We start from the raw sequence: 21,070 nt of genomic DNA on the forward strand, positions 1-21,070 counted from the left end.
TGTTGAGTGAACATCGGGTAATTCAAGATTACAGCACTGAAGACACCACAACTGTGTATGGGAACAGCAGTTCTTCTCCATGCTACAAGATGCAGGATTGGGGTCTAAGGGAAGAGTTAATTCAGAACGTTTACTTATTTGTAAAATAAAAGCAGTGAATCAGACAAAGCTTCACATCTGAGGTATTATACATTGCGGGGATTAAAACTATGGTGAGGGAAAGGGTGGGAACTGGCAGGAAGACTGACCCCTGTGCAAATGCAAGATGAATAAAATTGACACAATGAATAAAAATGAAAACAATGGTCATATATGAAAGGTGGAGAAATACTTTAATTTGCCAGAATATAGGTAGATAAATTTAGCCATTGTGTGTTAAAGAACTAAGCCAAGACATGTAGTGCATACAATATTTACAAGTAGTTCTGATGCGTTTACTCTCAAGGCTTTTCCTTTGAAAACCTGATGTTTTTGGCTGGTGTTCATTGCCAATTAGGCCATTTAAAAATTGCTTGCTTTGTTTTGTGGCTGAGCATTTAAACATGTGAATTAACTTGAGGCTATAGGAGAGGTAATTTTTTAAAGCTTTCCAGTAGTGTTTTTAAAAACTCAACATTACTGTAAAGAGTGAGCAGAACTTCATCCATTCGTTTGTGTCTGATTCCCAGAAACTTCTTTTTGTAGATTTTGAATCTGAGACCTGGCTCCTTAGTGTTTATAAAGCAAAAACAAACAACCCTCCTGAACTTGCAAAACCCAAACCAACCAAAAACATTGTCTATTCCTGCTGTCTAGAAAGGCAGCTGTCAAACTGGCATCTGTGTTGGTACCTGCAAGATATTAGGCATGAGTTTAAAAAAAAGTTAGTCAGTTTGCCTAATGGTGATGCTAAATGAAGAGGAGGAAGACTGTAAGGAGGAAGTCAGTGTATTTCCTGAACAGCAGCAGTGGTGGCAACTCTTTGTGCAGACAGAAAATATAATTGTAATTGAAATGGTTGAAGGTGAAAAGAAAGAAAAATATAACTTCTTTATTTATATATAAAAGGTGGGGCCTGGGGAGGGAGCATCCCGCTTCAGATTAAAAAGGGTAAACCAGAATATTTAAGGAAATTAGCTTAGAGTAGCTTCAGTCAGACATCACTGATGGCAGAATTCTAAATACTTTGATAACAGAACTGACCCAGGTGCAGGAGGGCTCTCATCCTTGTGAAGGCTGACCAAAATGTCTTGATGTCTTGAGAGAAACTGTATCAGATGAGGCTGCTTGCCCTGTAAAACAGAACAGAGGATCTGAAAAATAAAATAATAGCCTGCGTAGCTTCATAAAATGAGAGAGGGAAGAAAGACAGCCGAGGACAGAGTGGAAGTGTGTTTGGAACAGTTGGCTGAAAGATAAGGGCTATAAATGAATATGAATAACTCTTGTCTTGATATCCATCATATCATGTTATGTTTGTAGTATTGCTTGGGTTTGTACTGTCCAGCCTTCTAGCTTAGACAAGCTATGAAACTGCATAATTACATAATAGTATTAGAGATCTCATGAAGCACACTATATTTAGAGAAATATACAAGCTGTGAGTCACTTCTCAATTTTGTACTTTTGTCCGTTTCTTTATGAAAATCAACCAAAAAAAATGTAGGTGAAAGGACTTCAATGTTAGCAAAACAGCATATGGGATGTAAGGTTACTGGTGCCTTGACAGTGAATGACTGTGACTAATTTAGAGGCAGGTTTTGCTAGTAGGAAGGAATTTGTTTTTATTAAATCTGGTACACACCATTGCTTGATGAATTAGTCCCAATGATCATTTTGGCTCCAGTAAAATTTGGCCTTCCCTTTTTGGTAGGTGATCTGTTTGCATGTGCACACGCTTTATAAAAAAATTGACTAAATCATTCCATTTCTATAGCTCTCTTCTGCTTCCTCTCCCTCAAAAAATGTGCAAAATATCACGCTTTCTGTTGAGTGTCAGATGTTGATCTCTCAATGCACTGTTGTGGCCAAAAGGGCCAGTGCAGTCCTCGGGGAATATCAAGTAGGATGTTCACCTCTGTATTTGGCAGTCACTGGGGTGATGGCTGCTGGGCTGTTAATAAATAGCCAAGGAGGATGAAAGTATTAGAAAGTGTGGCCGTGGCCACGTCTGCACCACCCTACACACCATGGATGGGGCTTGTAAAGCACACCACGTCCATACTGTGGTGTGTAGCTACGCTTGCCAATGAAAGTCTCTGGCATTGCAGGCAGGAGGGAAAGTTCCACCTTCCTTCCCCTGCCGGAGCCTCTCTGTGCTGCTGGAGACTTTCCCTCTGGTAGGTATTGGCTCAGGCAGCTTTCCCCTCCACCAGACACTAAATTGCCGAAAACAGCAGTGTAAGTGGGGAGGCATGGCACAGGTGACTAGCGCCACGTAGGGAATGTACCTGAGGCCCTACCCACAAGTTTCAAGGTGTGTCTTTACTCACCTAAGCCATGCCTCACTGTCTACACTAGGGATATGAGCAAGTAATCGATTAACTGATAAATCTAGGTATCAGAGGCAGCAAGCGGAAGCAGGAGCCAGTGCTGGGGAGAGCTGGCTTAAAAGCTGGTGCCACCCCCCTCAGCACCAGCTCTGCAGTGCCACCCCTGCCCATGCTGCTGTCCCTGAGGCAGCAGCACGGGGTTGGGGAGGCTGCTGCGAAGCAACCTGGGCACAGGCGAGCCCTGGCTCGTTTCCCCCCGTGGAGAGGGGCTGCTCTGGCGGTAGCCTGTGTCCCCGGGAGCTCAGACTCGCCCCCTGTAGAGAGGGGCTGCTGCCATCCCGTGATGCTGCTTCTGTATCCGAGGCAGCAGCCAGCCAGTCTATGAGGGGGAGCTGGTTTTTAAACTGGCTCTTCTCACAGACTGACTCCTGCTTGGCACCCTGTTCTGCTGCCTCTGATAAGAGAAGCAAAAGCTCAGAGTAGCAGGGGGCTCCTTGGGAGTGGGACCAGATTTCACTGGCTGCCACCCTGCCCCTGGGCACTATAGAACAGTCGACTAACTGCTAAGAATTCATGCAGTTAATTGACTATTCTATTATCCACTATCTAACATCCCTCGTTGACACCAACAGATACACCCATACGTTACAGTAGTATGTAATCTATGTGCTGCCAAGAGAAGCATGCACCGTAGATGCACCCTTATTTAGGCTGTAAGAGCTCAGTTTGTTTAGCTTAAGAAGATGACTTGACTAGTCTGTAAGTACCTACTTGGGAAACGAATATTTAATAATGGGCTCTGATTTTGGAGGAAAGTTTCAACATGCTTCAGTGGCTGGTAGTTGAAATGAGACAAATTTAGGTTGGAAATAAAGTATACATATTTAACAGAATAATTAACTGGTGGAATGACTCGCCTAAGAGCATGGTGGATTCTCTATCACTGACTGCCTTTAAATCAAGACTAGATGTTTTTTCCCAAAAAATTTGCTCTTCGATTTTATTGTGGGGAAGTTCTGTGGCATGTTGTCTGTTGGAAATCAGACTAGATGATCACAATAATCTCAACTGGTTTTGCAATCTCTGATTTTCATTCCTGCTTCTGTTGTTTACCAGAAACACTCTTAAGAGTCCTTGAGTTTTATAGTAGCAAGCCTTTTTGTTTAGACTAATTCTTTGTTTCCCTTTTGCTCTTACCACCACTAGTTTTAGTTGTTACAGGCTATTATGGCACTTGCTGGATTTATATTCACTTTTCACAATTGAGCATTCAATTCAGATAACATTGTACAGCTAAATATTAATTACAGCAGTGACCACTGGAGCCTCAAGACACTGCTGGGAATATAAATAACAGATATTAGTAACAATCATAGAAACGTTGGTGATTAAAACAGATCATGGGTTGGGGAATATGCAAGAGCAAAACTTATATATAAGTTGATGAATAGCTCAGTAACTTCCACTACTTGCACAGCTGCATGTCTATAGCTCACCATCACCCCACCAGTCAACACTTAGAATGGAGTACCCTGAATCCTGTTAGCACTGAGATCCCTAGAGGCGTTCAATGATCAATACAGAGTTAGGCTGCAAGAAAATAAATTTGTTGTTTTCATTTTTTAAATGCTACTGCAAAAATTCTTGAACTGTGAAATAGAAGACTGTCCCTTGGCTATTCACATGAAATTTGTGCAATCTTTGCACCATCCTCATGCTCTCTATATAAGAAACAACCCCAGTAAAATACTTTTGGACCTGTAACTGTTGGGCAGTAGCTGGCTTTAATAGTATAGTGAGAGAACTCACGTTTTGAAGCAGAATGTTTTGTGCAGTGATAATTCTAGAGCTGCAGTAGCGTGATGGGTTTTATTTCTTATTCCCAACTGTGCAAATAGTAACAGCAATTCTTCATGTAAAGGAATAAATCGTACTAGTAACACAAACATTCTCAGGATATTGAATCGACTATTTTAAGGAGGCTGTGGGAGTACTCTCAAGTACTGTATCCTTAACAAAAATCTAAATATATGTAAAATTGGGTTTACAAGCATCATGATCATGTTGTAGTTCAGATTTCTGGTCTCCCCCCTTCCTGAGTTTGAACTGAATTTACTAGAAACTTCAACAAGTTGAAGAACTCTGAGCATGTGCCCAGAAATCCATGTTCCCGCTGATTTTGGTATTTTTCCCTGGTTTTCTTAACATATATTGGCTCTTTTTAAAAAGAAGCTCACCAGCATCAGTGAGCACAACTTGGCCTGTGAAGATAAAGGTTTTTTTTTAATCAAGTTTTGGATTTTAATTTTCCCCTGGGTAATGGACAGGGGCGGAAGTAACTGACATTGTTGTCAAATACAAAAGCTATGAGCTGCTGCAGCAGAACAAAAGCCAGATGTTAACGTTGGCCCCTTTGCAGTCTTATTCTGTGGTGTAGAGAATGGGCTTTCACATGACGTAAGGAATCCTCAGTACATATCATGATTATTGTAACACTCAGTTGCCTGTTTGATGATTAGGTGGTTGGAATAGAGCTGGAGCTGTTTCTACTATGAATCTGTTGTGGATAAGCACATTCAAGCAACAGTGAACAAGTAGAATCTGCGTGGTCTGTACTTTGCTTCCAGTTTGAGATAGCACACAGGAATTGCTGATCATGTTTTGTTGTAGCTACAGAGCTGAGTTATGCGTCTTAATATATTAGGTATAGCATAAATCCAGATCAAGGTCATTTCTTTGTGTTACCATAGGTATTCTTGAAAAGAATGGACACAGATGAGTAGTTCATATAAACCCACTATATAGAAAAGTGAAATAAGCAGGATTTAGCCATGATTAGAAGTGAGTTTCCAAACAGCTGCACAAAGAAAGGCATCTTAATTAATTAGTCCCATCTTGTAGGGTTTCCATGTCTTTGATAGGAACTGATCTTAAGATCTTCATATGGCAATGCTTTGATCTTTGCGGTGACATGTTAATTGCATCATGGTGGATTATTATCTTGGTGTATGTACTGCTAAAGCAGTAAGAAGGATAAGCGAAATCATACATTGTTTTTGCATGGAACCGTGTGTGTGTTCAAAGTGTAGTGCTGGATAAAAGGTTGTGTGCTTTTCTTTTGTCTTGTGACTTGATAAAGGTAAGTTATTGCCCTGAAAGCCAAACTGATGTGGTTCTACTGCTGTGAGTGTAACGGAATCTGAATCTGTCCTTTCTCATTCATTACACATGTACCGCGTGAATGTGGAGCCTGCTCCCAATGACTGCGGGATCAAAATCAGGCCCCATATTTTGATATTTAGTGCCAGACATTGCTTCACTGGGAGACCATCACATGCCTATCAATATTCCAGGATAAGGATGGAACGACAGGTCATTAAAGCCCATGTGACTTGCATACAGTACCCCAGACGACATAAGAGATCTCTAGCAAGTACTCTAAGTCAAGCTTTTCAAAGACAATTGTTTATTTTCTCTAGTGCTCAGGGACTGTCTCCTCCTTAATGCCTGTGGACTTGACCATACAGCTCCACACATATAGGGTTGAACTAATCCTTGAGAAGAGGGTCAAAAAAGGTCTGTGTGTCACTCAAGTCCCATGTAAGTTCTGAAACTCAATGCTCCATAGGCCTATTGCTGGTCCTTTGCATGCAAGACAAATCATCCACCAAGATGAAGATGATGCATCTTATTGGGGGAGAGCAAAACATTAGCTAGATGGCATGAACTTAAAAATGTGTTCCCAGATCCTGCACACAATTGAGGTCAACCCTCCCCCCTTTCTTAAAAATAGGCACTGTATTAACAGTCATAAGGTATGGCCACTGAGTTTACAGCTTCATTAAAAAATCCTTGCTTTTTGGGTTTGCAATTTAATGTGTCAGTTCTTTAAATATGCTTAGAAGGCGATTATCTAGCTCCTCCAATTTGATCTCATTAAGATGTTTGAGTTCTACCTCAGATGTAATTTCCACTTCCATATCTTCATCTCCATTAGCCACCCTGCCATTATCTCTAAGCTCCTCATTACCCTTATTAAAAACCAAGGCAAAGTATTAGTTTTTGTTTTGGGCCATGACTAGATTAACTTTCGTCTCCACCCCATCCTCCGTGCTTAATCATCCCGCTTCTTCTTTCCTTGTTTATATATTTTGTAGCTATGAATCCTTTTATTGTTGGTTTTAATTTCCTTTGCAAGGTCAAGCTCCGCTTGATTCCCCAAATATGGGGATGAATAAATCTGCCCTTTTAACTTTTACTATAGAGGAGATTTGGCTAAATTGACTTATCTTCAAGTAGCGCTGAGAATAAGCATCATAGAACTGTTAGCCAAAATAAATAAATTTTTGATTTATTGCAGGAGGAAACTAGTTTTTCACCGCTTCCTCTGTGTAAGGGATCAGACCATGTCTCAGTGTAAGGGATCCTGAGACCATTTCAATTATAGCATTTGGAGTTAGGCTTTCTGCGGGATGTTAACTTGTTGCACTTTGTCTGTACTTGCTGGAGAGGTCATAAGAACATAAGCAGGCACAGAAGGCTCAGCAGCTGGTTCTGAGCCATGACTAAGTCTGTACCTGCTACGTTTACATAGAGCATGTTGAGGGAGTTCCAGGGAACTGTCAAATGCATGTTAATGCACAGATATGAGGTGCAGTTCCAACGCTATTTTCAAGGGAGAACAGCTGTACAGAGTTCCTCCATTTGGTGCCTATACTTACGATCAGACTTGCACTTAAAGTAATTAGTGGGAAAGGGAGCCTAAGACTCTGATCTCAGTTACACCAGAATAATTGCAGCAGTTGGGTCCCAACTAGAAAGGGTAATTGGGCACATGCTTGAGTGTTTTGCTGAATTGGGACCTTTCAAAGTTAGGGATGCTATAGAAAAACTAAGGCTACATCTACACTACAGCCAGGCCAACACTTGCAATCAGTGCACAAACCCCCTCAGATTGACCACAGATCACTCTCCAGTTACCCCTGATACTCTACCCCAAACAGAACTAGTAAGGTAAGTCAACAGCAGAGTATCCCCTGTCAACCTAAGCTATGTCAATTCTGGCTACGTTATGTAAGTGGCATAATTTAGGCCAAATGACTGTGGTTGTGTAGATCTAGCCTAAGAGGTAGATTCATTGGTATTAGTCCAAGCTGATACCAACGTAACGGAAATCACAATCTTCCCAGAGCACACAGGTTTGATCTACACTAAGAGTGTTAAGGGATTTGTCGGAATACTGCCTTATTTTGTAATATGGCACTGTGTAAACAGTGCCAAATTTCAAAGTAAACTCTTTTGATTTTGACAATTTTCATAGTGCAAATTGTGTAGCTTATTCTGACAGAAGGGTGCTGTCTAGACGCACCTTGAGTGACACAGTTATACTAATCTAACTCTTGGTGTAGACAGCACTATATTGACCAGAAGGCTTCTTCAGTAAACATAGCTACCACTTGTCCGGAGATGGACTACGGATGGTGACAGCAGGGGACCTCACGTAAGTGTAGTAGCATCTTTTCTACCACAGCAGCCAGTTTAAAGTGGACAAGCCCTTTGGAAGCCAGGTATGTGCGTGTGGACATGCTCTTGACCTATTGCACTAGGTGGATCTATTTTGGACTCTTCCATGCTTAGCTCACCAAATGTGAGTTAAACTTTGGTGCTTCAAAAAAATTCTAGCTTTTGCAATTGATAGTGCATCTCAAAGCCCATGACAAGAAGCAGCAGGTAGTGAGCCTCCTTAGACATTAATTTTAGTAGTTTTCACTGAGATCTATTGCAGGTTTTCTGAGACTGCACATATTAGAATGGAGAAATGTTAAGAATCCATTTGTTTCTTTGTACTGTTCCAACTATAGACAGGTATTTTATGTAATCTTTTACCTGCCCCCACACAAAAATGACTGGTCATGCTTGAAATATTAGTCTAATCAGCTGCATTTGGCTGTGAATCATTTTGGGATATTTTCATGTGAAACAGATGCGAGTAACATTCTTCAGTGCATATCCTATTGCATTTCAATCTTAGAGGGGTAGCCATGTTAGTCTAACCAAAAATCCCTTAAAAAAAAAAGTATAGTCCTGCAGCACCTATATTTTTTGCTAGTCTCTAAGGTGCTACAGGACCACTTGTTGTTTAAGTTATTTCAATCTTAGTATTAAGCCTTAAAGTATTTTTACATAGAGTGGGGACTTGCTAAAAGCTTTTTATTAACTATTGTAGACCAGCATTTATTATGCTTAACGCACATAGTCAAAAGTTGTCCTACAACCCTTACAGCTGGGCTGGTCATTTCCCTGACAATGGATATGAGCAACCAAACCAGTGTCTGTCACCTGGTTGCAGTGCACTACTGCCACACAGTGGTTCAGAGTTTGGCTTCTGACCTCTGCCTTGAGCTCTTTGGGACCCAGCCCTGTAGGGAAGGAAGTGCTGACGATATGCAGTATAGCTCCCTTTCTGTGCCTTTTGGCTGACCGAAGCAATAGCAGGCCTATGTTCTCTGGAGTGAGCTGTGCCTGTAGCATTGCAATTTGGAAACTTTGAGAAAGGGAATGAAGAAAGTGGGAGAGAGTCCATCAAACCTTCTGCCTTCAAGGGGTATGTGCGAAGTAGCACTGCGTTTTATACTTGTGTAGCAATTTTAATCTTCAAAGCATTTAATAAACCCTAATCCCTACAAGTCCCCCAGGAGGGTAGGCAAGATCAACGCATCTCTGAAAAAAAGCACAAACTCTCGGAATTGCAGCTTCTGTTTCTTGTCAGAGGTGGCGACTTTTATCTCTTATACTGGTTGTCAGATTTTCTGTTGCGATATTCCTTTAGAGGGGAGTGAATTTTCTGTACAGCATAAAATTGCTTTTTGCTTGGTTATCCTCAGATGGGAGGATGACCATGATTGTAAACGAAGTGATCATACTAGAGAATAAAGCTCATGATAAGCAGGGCTAGGGTAAAACACGGCTGGAAATCAAAGGTATTTTTTCTGTGGTCTACTCTGTGATAGCCTTCCTGAGGACAAGTCCTTTAACTTCCCTCTCCTCACTCTCTCTAAAAATCAAAGTGATTGCTTGCCTATAATAGAGATGTTGCATGGCTTAATCCATGAATTTTATCAAAGCTGTTTGGGCAAGAGGCTCTAGATAAATGCAAAATATTTCTCATTCTTGTGATAACATTGGTAAATATTTCTACATTTTAACAATTGCATCACAAAGTATTAACTGGTGAATTAACAGGACCTTAATTTGATCAGAATAATCCTGATTTTTGAACTCTTGCATTTTATGCCACACACAATTTTTGAAGGTGGGATGGCATTTTTACATCTGGTGCCATGGGCTGTGTTTACACAGTAGAGTTATTTCAGAATAACAAAGAGCGAGTCCACACTGCAAGCCATTATTCTGAAATAATGGCGAGATGGAGCATTTTTTACTCCAACTCCTGGTAACTCTCATTTCACAAGGATTAAGGGAAGTCGAAGGGAGAGTGTTCTTCTTTTGACTTCTGCTATGTAGACAGCGCCAAAAGCCAAGTTAAGCTATTCCAACTTAAGCTATGCAATTGATGTAGCTCAAGTTGCATAGCTTAATTCGACTTTAACCCTGCTGGGTAGATGTGCTCTTACACCACAGGCAAAGGAGCTAAATGCTAAATATTTTGGTATAGTTGGTAAAATGCTAACATAAGTGTGGATTTTTTAGAAGTGCACCGAGGGAGATTTAAAAGCAAAACGCACATTAAAAAAACCTCTAGCAGCATGAGTGCTCTAGGTTCTAATTATTCCACTCAAATGCGTGTTAATGATTCATGGCCTCTGAGTCTCTTCAGGAAGAGATGTTACTAATCATCATTAAACAAAGACATTTGCTCCATAATGAAGCATTGTTTTTGTTCATCTTGACACATGTGGGAAATGTTTTATTCTTTAAAGGGGCTGTTAGTTTAAAATGTGAATATGCATAAACAAATACACATACCTGTATGCTCCTTTATCTTTGATCATCGTTCTCTTTACACATTTACTTCTGTTGTGCTTAATTTATCATTCTCTCCTCATGGCCACTTATTACAGCTAATGGTTATGAATGGCTGGGTTGCTAATGTGAACATCCAGGCTTCAATGCTATCTAGGAATTCAGTAGCTACTGCTAATGAGGAAACCTTCTCAACACTGTGTGCTCTTCACCCTTGAGGAAGAACTTCAGATTTGACCATGGTGCCAGGAGTATCTGCACCTACTTGTGTGCCCACTGCATTCAGAATGGTTGTAAGCTGTAAGCACAGACTAACTCGGCTACCCCCTGAAGCTCCTGACTTTACCTGGTATAATAAATTGTTTTGAGCAATTTCCAGTCAAGATTTTAGTCCAGCCAATTTTTCTGTGCACCCCCATTTCCTGGCTCCATTACCAAGCTGATGCAAAATAACTTCCAGAACTTCCCTTATGATGGTGTGAAAAGGCACCAAAAGAGCTAACCTCTGAAACCGAGGAAGGAGCTGGCAACGAATACAAATAACACTAGTGTTGGGAGAGGACTGCTGGATCTGATAGAACTCTGTACTGGAACAAAGCCGGTGACCTCTCATGAGGACAAGCTGTGTTGGTCTAATTTTAAAATGTAGAACTGTCCTGTGTGCAAGTGTATCTACTGTGCACTGTATAATTATACTTTTAAAACCAATGATTAGTAAATTCATGTTAAAAATAAAAATTAAAGAGGTTAGGTAGTGTCTTAGAGTGAATATTCACCCCTCTGTAGAGGGTTGGTATGAGATCTGTTTAAAACCCTGAAAGTGGAGCTGGAGTGGAGCAAAATTGGTTCATAATTCTTGTAGTGCCATGAGTCAGTTGTTTCGGGTGTGAGCTGTTCACAGTGCCTTGTTTGCACAGAGAACAGCTGTCCCAGAACATTGGACTGAGGCCTTCAGCTTGCATTTGGATTTTTTTTCCTGTGGATGAAAACCCCAAAACATTGCCACTGCATTCATTTAAACAGGTCTCATAGCTCTATGTCACGGTGTAGTGCTTTGAAGGTGCAGTGTCTCCAGAAGCCCTAAGCCCTATCAGATACTTGGTTCCAGAGTCATAGAGCACACCAGTACCACCATGATACAAAGCACATCAAGCATGGGCATGATTAAAATGGTTCTGTCAGAAAAAGAATTGCTCTGTGGATGGCCCATGTGCCATTGCAACCATCTTAGTCCCTGTTTGCCAGAAACTGGAAATTGGGTGATTGACTTGATGATTACCTCATTTGTTCATTCCCTTTCAAGCAGCTGGCATGGGTTGCTGTCACAGGCTGGGTTAGATGGACCATTGTTCGGATCCAGTGTGACTACTCCGATGTTCTACCACTTGTGTCTCTGCGGCTATTTCTTCCGTATCCTCCTGGAAGAAAGACTTTCCAGCTACTTGATAGCCAGTGTTAGCTGTGTGGTGACTCCAGCCCTGACTTTGTGGCTTGAGCTTAACTACAGATAATGACACCAAGCACTTTTCATCTTCAAAACACTTCATCTATTCCTAATACTTCTTTGCAGAGGCCAGTATTGGAGGTACTGTATCCTCGCAAGAACCTTGTGTGACAGGGGAGGTGGTATCTCTTTAATGCCGTCCGACAGAGAGAGAAAGGTGAGCAACTTGTCCAAGGCCGTGCCGGAGAAGCTGTGTCGGCACTGAAACTAGAATTCATTAATCCTAGCTCAGCCTTTTCAATTAATCTTCTCTGTGCCTTGGATTATAGATTATATATCTGGGATGAAATTTATTCCTATGCTGACGGTTAGGTTGGCCACGAGTGAATTTCAACAGCAGAGATATGAAGTGTTGGGATAGAATCAGGATCATAGTGACTAAAATGGGCCTAATCCTAAAAGGGGAGGAATTTGGTCTTTTTAAATTCCCTCAGATTTCTGAAGGGATATGATTGGAGAAACTGCATTTCAGAGGCTGAGGAGCTATGCTGAAAGCTGATGCTTTCAGAGTAGGTGATATAGAAGATCTTATTATTTAGGTAGCCCCTAAATAACATTAACTGAATCTGTTTTAATGAATCCCAAGATTCTTCAGTATTTCTCTTCTCTAACCAGTGAAGTTGATCTCTTCTAACTCAGAGCAATTAACAAAGAAGCATGGCACACGCAACTCTGAACCATGCTGTGTTATTTCAGAATACTTCGGTTTTCATTATGGAATTTGATTTGTCAGATCAAAGCCACGCCACAAATGATATGCTGAACTTCCTACCGATACATTTGCAAGGGTTTGTATGGATGCTATGTTGGGTGTATTCTTCCAAGCTTACATTTGCTAGGCTCCACTTTGAGCCTTGTGTCCCTACGCATGTGTTGTTAGGATTTTTTTTTTTTTTTTTTTTTTTTTAAAGAGGGCACCTCAATGCAGTACTGAGATGCTTGTTTGCAGTACAAATGTAAATAACAGTAAATGGCACACAACAGTTGGCCTGTGTGTTGCTATAAATGCAAGTGTAAATTGTACTCCTGAGGGAATTCTGTGGCGCACACATATTTCATGTGCCATGCATATTTACATTTTGGTTTTTTGCAGAAAATAGTTTCTGCTGAAAACTTGGTGCAGTTCTGCCATTGCCCATCAGAGGGAACTGTGGGGCTAGAACACAGCGGTTACTCTTGGCCAGCCCTAGCTAGGATAGGGAAAAGAGAGAGTGCAGAGCCTTCTTCATAGTGCCTGTTGGACCAGGTTAGGAGACAGGAGATATGGTGAAACAGCATGGGGCTGCTGTGGTGGGGGAGGGGTCAGACAAGAACTCATAAAGATTAGTGAGGGGAGGACAAACTGGGGCAGGAGCTGAAAAGGAATGGAGGTGAAGGGCCACATGGGCTGAGGAAGAGGGATGCAGAGCTACGGGGAAAGGGTGGTAGCGGAATGGAGACAGACACATGGGGGCACAAGACAAGGGGTGCATGGGGACAAGGGGATAGGGTGTCTGAGTTTGGGTGGTGGGACACATCTGAACAGGGGGTAGGAGGACACCTGGGGTGCATGAGAATAGGGGCATATGTGCCTGACTGAATGAGAGAGGCTAGGAGTCAGCCAGGCCTGCACTGGGAACACTCCCTAACAATCGCTTCCCACACCAAACCACCCCGTTCCACTTGACCCATACTCAACAAAGTTTCAAGTTCATACCCAATCTCTTTCCCAGCAGTTCCTTTGCTCTACCCTAACTTCTCCATTACCCCCCAAGCCTTTGCACTGCTTCTGAGGGATTCAGGAAATAAACTTCGGTACTGTAGTTTAAATGAACTATTATTCAGAGTTCTCTATTAATCAATCTCTCTCTCGGGTCCCCTCTGCCATCTGAGCCTGACCGCTCCCTCCCACCCTAGCCACCCCACCTCCTCTCCACCATCCAAGCCTAACCCCCCCCCCCCCAGCTCCCTTACTCCTTCTGCCGAGATGCCACACCCCAGCTCATTCCTTCCCTCTACCCCTTGACCAGACACCTACCCCCAGAGAGAGGGGAGTTGGCGAGTGTAGACAGCAGGAGGTGCAGCCTCATAGTACCGAGTAAAGAATCTATTTGTCAAAAATTTCCTGAATGTTGTTTTTTGTTATTGTTACAGACATACTTGCTGACTGGTATTATGAAATAAATTACTAAAATAATTAACATTGGTGTGATTCTACTGAGTTACTTTGACAAAATATGCAAAATTTTGCAGAATTTTAAAATATCATGTGCAGAATTTTTAGTTTTTTGACACAGAATTCCTCCCCAGGGTAACATTGTCAGTCGGAATGTACTTGGCTAAAAAGGGAAACTGAAATGACTGATGCTTCCATCTTAGCTGAACTCTGTAGTGTCTTTCTGCCCCCGGGGTTTCTGATGTATACAGGAAAAAATACATTTGTTTTGTAAAGCTTAGGAAAATAAATCATGTTAAGGCTTGAAATCAAGAGCTGTTTCTCTTTGCATGCTGCATAGACAGGACTCGCATCCTGCCCCTTTCATTGAATCTACTCCACATCACTGTCACAGTTGTGCCACATGTCTTGAAACAAGAATCAGTCTTTGGGGATGGAGGGATGAATGGTCTGACATGTCAGAACACTGATTGTTGCCATGGAGAAAAACAAAAAATCAGTTCATTGGAAAATAATTGACTTAATTTTAGAGAGAAGGCATTTTCTTTTGTAGAAATTATTGCTTTGATCGTTCTTTTGTAATCCAGAATTAAACTAGAAAGATAAGAACCAGTTGATCTCTCAACTGTTTTTAGTAGCTAGCATTTCACTTTTTTTTTTTTTAAGGCAGAAAATCTCAACACCCAGCTGGCTCATTCTGAACAGGAGCGGGTCAGTAGTTAAGGCAAATCTTTGTGAAACTTCAGAAAAATGTGACCTGACAGGCCGATTGTATTAGCAGGAAATGGTGTTTGCTCTGTCTTTTCTCATACTGTTTCCCACGGGGGTCAGTACATGTGGGTGAACAACACATTTAAAATGGAAAGACAGGAGAAATAGCAAACAGAACGCAAAATATCATAGAAATGGCTGAGTCGTAATCAAACCGGAATCCCATGGAGAGAGCCTGGAGGCAGAGCTTGTGAAATAGACGCCTGAAATAATTATAGATGGACTCTCCCATTGCACTCCTGGAAGGGGCCAGGCCTTGGGCAGAAGGGGCAGAGCTGGGGGCACTAAATGGAAGACGAATGGATACCTTGATGGTGAGCATCATAAAAGTATCTAGAGAAGTAGCAGTGAGAGGGAGGGCAAGACATGAGGGTCCAGGATGTGCATCTGGTTTGGGGGGGGGGTGAATGAACTACTGTCCCACAGATGCATTTCTAGTGTTGGCTGATGGCAGGACATAAAATACCTTGCACCCACCCCAGAGTAGTCTCTATATACTTTAGACAGCAGCCAGCTGTAATGTGTTGTGAGAAGAAGAGATAGAAACTCATGCTGTCTCTCTACTAGCTAGCCCTGTGTTCTGCCTTCAATGTTTCCTCAAAACATTTGCCTTCATGTCCAGCAGTCTCTGGGAAAGCAGCTGCTAAACTCCATATCAGAAGTGAGGGGTTGGTGACAATGGGCGATCCTGTGTGTGTGTCTCTCTGTTCTAAGATTGGTTTCTTGCAGCTGGGCTTTGTCAGGGCTAGAAATTTAAACTTTATTGCTGGATACAGTTGCAAAAATCATGGCTCCGTCTCTCCAGTTGTGTGCGCCATTCATTTCAAGCTGTGATAGATCATGATTGGGGACTTGAAATCTGTTAGAATTCCTCCTTCCCGCCCCCTCCCCCAGTCAGTAATGCTTTATTGGCTTCATTAGGGAACCAAAGACAGCAAGCAGAGTTCACTTAGATTTCATCTCCATGGATAAAATAAAACAAAACAAATGTTTCCAGGATGTGACAGATACCATTCTAGAGTGTCCCTCCTAATAGGCAGGTGGTAGAAAACAATAATCCTATAGCAACACTTGAGAGACCACAAGCTTCAAGGAAGCCAGCTTTTAATTTTAAGAATCCTTAACAGGTTCTGAAAACAAGACTACTTCCTAAAACTTACGCCTATTAAAAAAACACACAGTTATTTTGTCAACTAGAATCCACGGATAAGCACATTTTTGGGGTCATCTAAAGTAACACAGAAAAGATTCAACATTGCAAAGACTTCCATGGTTTTCTTTGACATGGTTCTGCCACAGTCTTTTGCTTAACTAATTAGAAAGAATGGGTGACCTCTTGGTCCCATGGATTGAACACGAACGTAATCAAAGCTCACTTTCAGCAGCTTCTTTAAAGAACAGTAGTTAGTTGTAAGCTTTGCCATTGTTAATAATATGGTAGGCTGCGTTTCTCTTGTCCTTGCAAATGTGTGTTTGGAAAAAAAGTCCAGTAAAATATGCAGTGGAAGACAAGATCCATGTGCCAGTCATTTATGGGTGCCACAAGATATTCAGAATGGGATGGGGATTTGACTCAGGTGCATTCTGTGATTAAATCCCCTCGTGTTTTATTAAATGGATTAATGGACACAGATGTGTATAACTCAAAAGATGTTTTGGACAAGTGACCTCATGTAACCTTAATATCATAATTCGCTGCCTCTGTATATCTTCCTGTGTTGTATGTATCATTCTTGTGTGTAAAGTTAGATATATGGAGTTTCAAATGGTTTATTGTTTTAAATCTGCAAATACAAGCCATCAAGGAAGCTTCCCTCAATGTCTGGGTGATCACCTGTAAACAGCTTCTTTTGAGTCCAAGCAGTGGTTGGTCTTAGGAAGTCACGTGACACCCCCAACTGGTAGGGTCTAACCATGTAACTTTCCATGTAAGGGTAGAATGTAGAAACAGAAGGCCTGCCCAAAGTGGAATCTATAAAACCAATGGGAAGCTAGCTGTCCCTTTGTCTTTGGCTGGCATGGCACTCGAAGGATATAAACCAGGGACCCAAGGAACTTCTCTGGTTTGGAGGCTTAGGTGGAATAAGAACAGTTGTAGCGTGAGTTGGTAATAAGTTTGTGACAAGTGTTAAAATTAGCTATGCGTGATTTGTAATCTACTTTGCTCTCCCTGGTTTCACTTGCAACCACTTAATCCTACTGCTTATACTTGATAAAATCACTTTTATTTACTATCAAGCCCTGTGTAAATAATTGTTACCTGGGGGAGTAATCAGTCTGTACATCCTCCTTTCATTGTTAAAGGGGGCTTACCTAAATAATTCATTTGGGGTTCTGATCCCATTTGAAGAGTGGTATCCCAGGAAGCTGTACCCAAAAACTGCATTTTCCTTGAACCTGAAGAGGTTCAGTGTTTGTACTACTCCTTGGGGGGCAGTGATTTCAGCTCTGTGCCTTCGCTGGCCCAGCCGGACAGGGCAGTGAGAAGTCCCAGAGAGCAAAGAGGCAAGTATCAATGGCTTTGTCAGCACTCCAGGAAGCACCTCCAGGGGATCTTCTGTGACTGCACCCCATTACACATTGATTCTCTTGGGCTTAAACTATTATTTATCCTAGGTCAGGCTGCTGTGAATATGATTTTACATGCTCTATTAGTGCTGCACTGAGCTGATGTGGCCTGATTTTCCTGACTGGACTGATTTGCAACTATGAGTAGTAAATATTTCTAATGATTGGGGATGGGACACTAGATAGGAAATTACTCCAAAGGATTACTTCCCAGCTGGATGGTGGGTCTTACCCCCATATGCAAGGTGTAACTGATTACTCGGGGTTGGGAATTGTCCCTTGGATCAGATTGGCAGAGACTTTTTTCTTTTGGAATATAGGTGCTGGTCCTATTGATCTCATGCTGTATGTGGCAAATGACTCTCCACAGGAAACCCAGCAAATAGTTCTTCATCAAGATTAGAGAAACAGCCTTCACAGATCTTTACACCAGTTTAACTCCAAAGCTTCCCTCTTTAGAGACCTTATGTCATTTCTTCAATCTGCTTTAGGGATGCCACTGTTACAGCCTTCAACTAAACAGTGCTGCATGTCATATTTGTGGGTACCTCTTCTCTCTGCCTGGAGCTATGTGCTTAATATGAATCCCTTCCTTGTCCCGCTACAGCATATACCTCGCGCTGGCAGATCAGGAGGGTGATCCAGATAATGCAGAGGTTTGGGTAGTAGAGTTTTGATCCACAGGAGTATATGACCTGTGTTTTAACTTGGTTTTTCATGTACAAACTTGTATCTCAGTTGTAGCCCACAGCCATGAGCTCCCTAATTAGAGGCCATATTAACATAATATTGTAGATCCAGTTCTCTGTGAATGCTTAGCTGAAACATCAGATTATCTTTTTAAAAGGAATGAAGTGTGGGAGAGACCAAGAGAGCATGGAAGTCAACAGCTGATACCCAGCAGAATCCTCTTGAGTAATGATAGGAGGAATCTTAAACATCAGAATTATAGTTATTGAAGAGCTGTTGCGCTGGGAAGTAAATGTCAGAATGCTGGCTCCTTGCATTACAAGGCAGTGGTGTGTTGTGATGTAGCACTGGATGAGAAGCTTAAAGGAATTCTGTTGTAAGATGCTCAGAAGCATTAACTTTTCAAAGTTTCCAATTGTGAAATTTATCATATTGACGCTGCCAGTAAAGTTTTAGTCAATAGCGTGAAAACTTCGTTCATTCTAGAATCAACACAGGCAAGGAAAACATTTAACAAACCAAGATGCATACGAAAATGCAAAACCACAATTGCAAGATTCATTAATGGTGGGAAACACAACCTTGAACTTTTAAAAAGTGGATGAGTTTATAAAAAGCTTTTCTCTGACCCACAGGGATGAGAAGAACCAGTCCATTATCGTAAGTGGAGAATCTGGTGCTGGAAAGACAGTCTCTGCCAAATATGCCATGCGCTTCTTCGCATCTGTTGGTGGCTCTGCCAGTGAGACCAACATTGAAGAGAAGGTCCTTGCATCCAGTCCAATCATGGAGGTAAAGCTGCCCCAACAGAAGTGGCATTGATTTTTATTCTATTTTGAACAATATGTAGGCATTTGTTTCTAGCATTAGCAAGCTGCACCAATTCAGGGTGCGGTGCTTCAGAATTGGTATTCTCCTTCTGTCTAGTAAATGGAAGTTTCTATTCTTGTGTTTATATTTAGGATCTGTCTTGGTCTCACAAGTGAGATCCACACATTAGGATTATGTAAACATAGTTGTATTAACTAGATTTTTATATAATTATTAAGGGTGGTGGGGAAAAAAATTAAACCGTTGGGATAGATTACTTTAGGCAACTTTCTGTGTGTAGGTCACCGGTTGTAAATTGGTCGCAAGCTGATAGTGACTGTAAGCTGTTAAAATGTTTCTGTTCCGTGCCCGCTGTATGTGAAATACTGTTGAATCTGTCTATTTCTTCATTATGGAGCTATGGGAATGGGAGGAGGCATGATACATCTGGCCCACTTGAGGAGATCTGTGTCTCCACAGAGAAAGTTCATACTAGTTCAGTATTGCTGAAACTGTCACCAGTAATGTATCCTCTTTACCTTCCTTTTCCTCTCTCGACTTCGACTGGTAACCCTTACTCCATGTTTTTACTAATTCCCTAAAGAAAGAGAGAGGTTTGTTGACTGAATCTATGGATTGAATCAACATACACCTACTTTTACATTTTCTCATATCCTACATCACTGAGTCTCAGCACCTAACCTTCAGCCAGATCCTGTTATTTTTATCCCTGCACTGTGAGCGGAGTCAGTTGACCTGAGCTCTGAGACTCACTGGCTATGTCTACATGGCAATGTAAGCCAAGGGTTAATGAGACTCGAGTCAGCTGTGCTGTCTTGGGGAACGCTGGGCTTGAGTGTCTACACTGCATTTGAACTGTAGGTTATGAATTTTGACTCTTAAGGAGCCTGAGTACATAAACTGCATAATTAATTCCTTTGGTGGCTGTCAGTAGGTTGAATGCAGTGGGAGAAGGCTGTAATCAAAGAGCTAGGCTCTCCATCCCCGGTCTGCGTCATGTTGGCAGGGAATGCCCATGTGCACCTGTTTGGAGAGTAATTAGCACATCAGTCTCCAGAGCTGTCGAACGATTAAAATAAAACTTTGCAATGTTTAATTTTTAAAATGTGATGTTCCATGAAGATGGTTTTGTTTGCTTGGAGTTTTTATTCATTTATTTTTCTTGAGGTGTTTGTCTTAAAGTTTGACACAATTTAGGTTTCAGAGGGAAAAACAAATATTGCTCACCCCAGCCTGGTGCCTGCTGAATGGTGAAGTGCGAATCTTGGGTGTGTGTGTGTGTGTGTGTGTGTGCCCACGTGTGCATGCGCACATGCGCGCACGCTTCAGCACACCCCAGAGAGTGCATGCAGCCCACTCACCCCTGCACACGCAGCCCCAGTGGGACGAAGCGGCTGCCTTGCAGGGTGAGGGAATGGCAGGGCTCCCAATTATTCTTGGCCAAGAGAGGGGCGATTACCAGCATCCCAATGTCCAGGAGCTTCCTCATACTTATCAGTTTTGCTCCCTGTTCCAGGCAGACTGCTCACAACAGTGAGGAGGAGCTAGAGGCAGAGCTGTCGGCGTAGGAGGAGCGAAGTGGGATTGCATTCAGCCAGACAGTAATGGAGCTTTTGGCTGCTGTGCTGGCTACCTTCAGTGCTGCTCCTCCACCACAAAGAACTCTGGGATACATCGAGGGGCTGCGGGGTCCGTGTGCACACAGGAAACCCGCCCTGCAGGGTTCTGGGCCTTTGAGTCTGAGCCTTAGGTTAGCACATGTTGAAATGTGGGCGTGAGTGGGATTTGGCTTGAACCTGGGCTTAAATTGTTGTGTAGAGATGTGCACTGCTGCGAGCAGGCCCGCCAATGTGGGGAGGAAAAGGAGGCAATTGCCCTGGGGGCCAGTGACTCAAAGGGGCATGGGGCTGCCGGCTCCCACCACTGCTACTGCAGATAACGGCAGTGTCCTGAGTGCCAGGCCCTTTAGATTGCGGCCAAAGCCCAGTGCAGCATGCAGGGGAGCCTCAGGTGGCACGCTCCAGGCAGCACTGTGGGGCAGAGGGCACAGTTCAGGCAATGCTGAGGACGAGCTGTCCAGACGCTGCCCCTTTTTGG

At 42.3% G+C, this 21,070-nt stretch overlaps 1 protein-coding gene across 2 annotated transcripts in view; it reads left to right on the forward strand.

Annotated features, from left to right (window-relative positions):
- The window catches only part of MYO5B (myosin VB), a 328,229-nt gene that overhangs the window by 124,717 nt on the left and 182,442 nt on the right, over window positions 1–21,070 (forward strand). For both annotated transcript variants that reach the window (XM_075932680.2, XM_075932681.2), the window contains exon 5: window positions 18,778–18,934. In XM_075932680.2, the coding sequence (XP_075788795.2) occupies window positions 18,778–18,934 (157 nt within the window). The remainder of the gene's footprint in view (window positions 1–18,777; window positions 18,935–21,070) is intronic.

This window comes from Pelodiscus sinensis, chromosome 6 (assembly GCF_052426305.1).
Source record: "Pelodiscus sinensis isolate ZL-2025 chromosome 6, ASM5242630v1, whole genome shotgun sequence".
NCBI classification, from domain to species: domain Eukaryota; kingdom Metazoa; phylum Chordata; order Testudines; family Trionychidae; genus Pelodiscus; species Pelodiscus sinensis.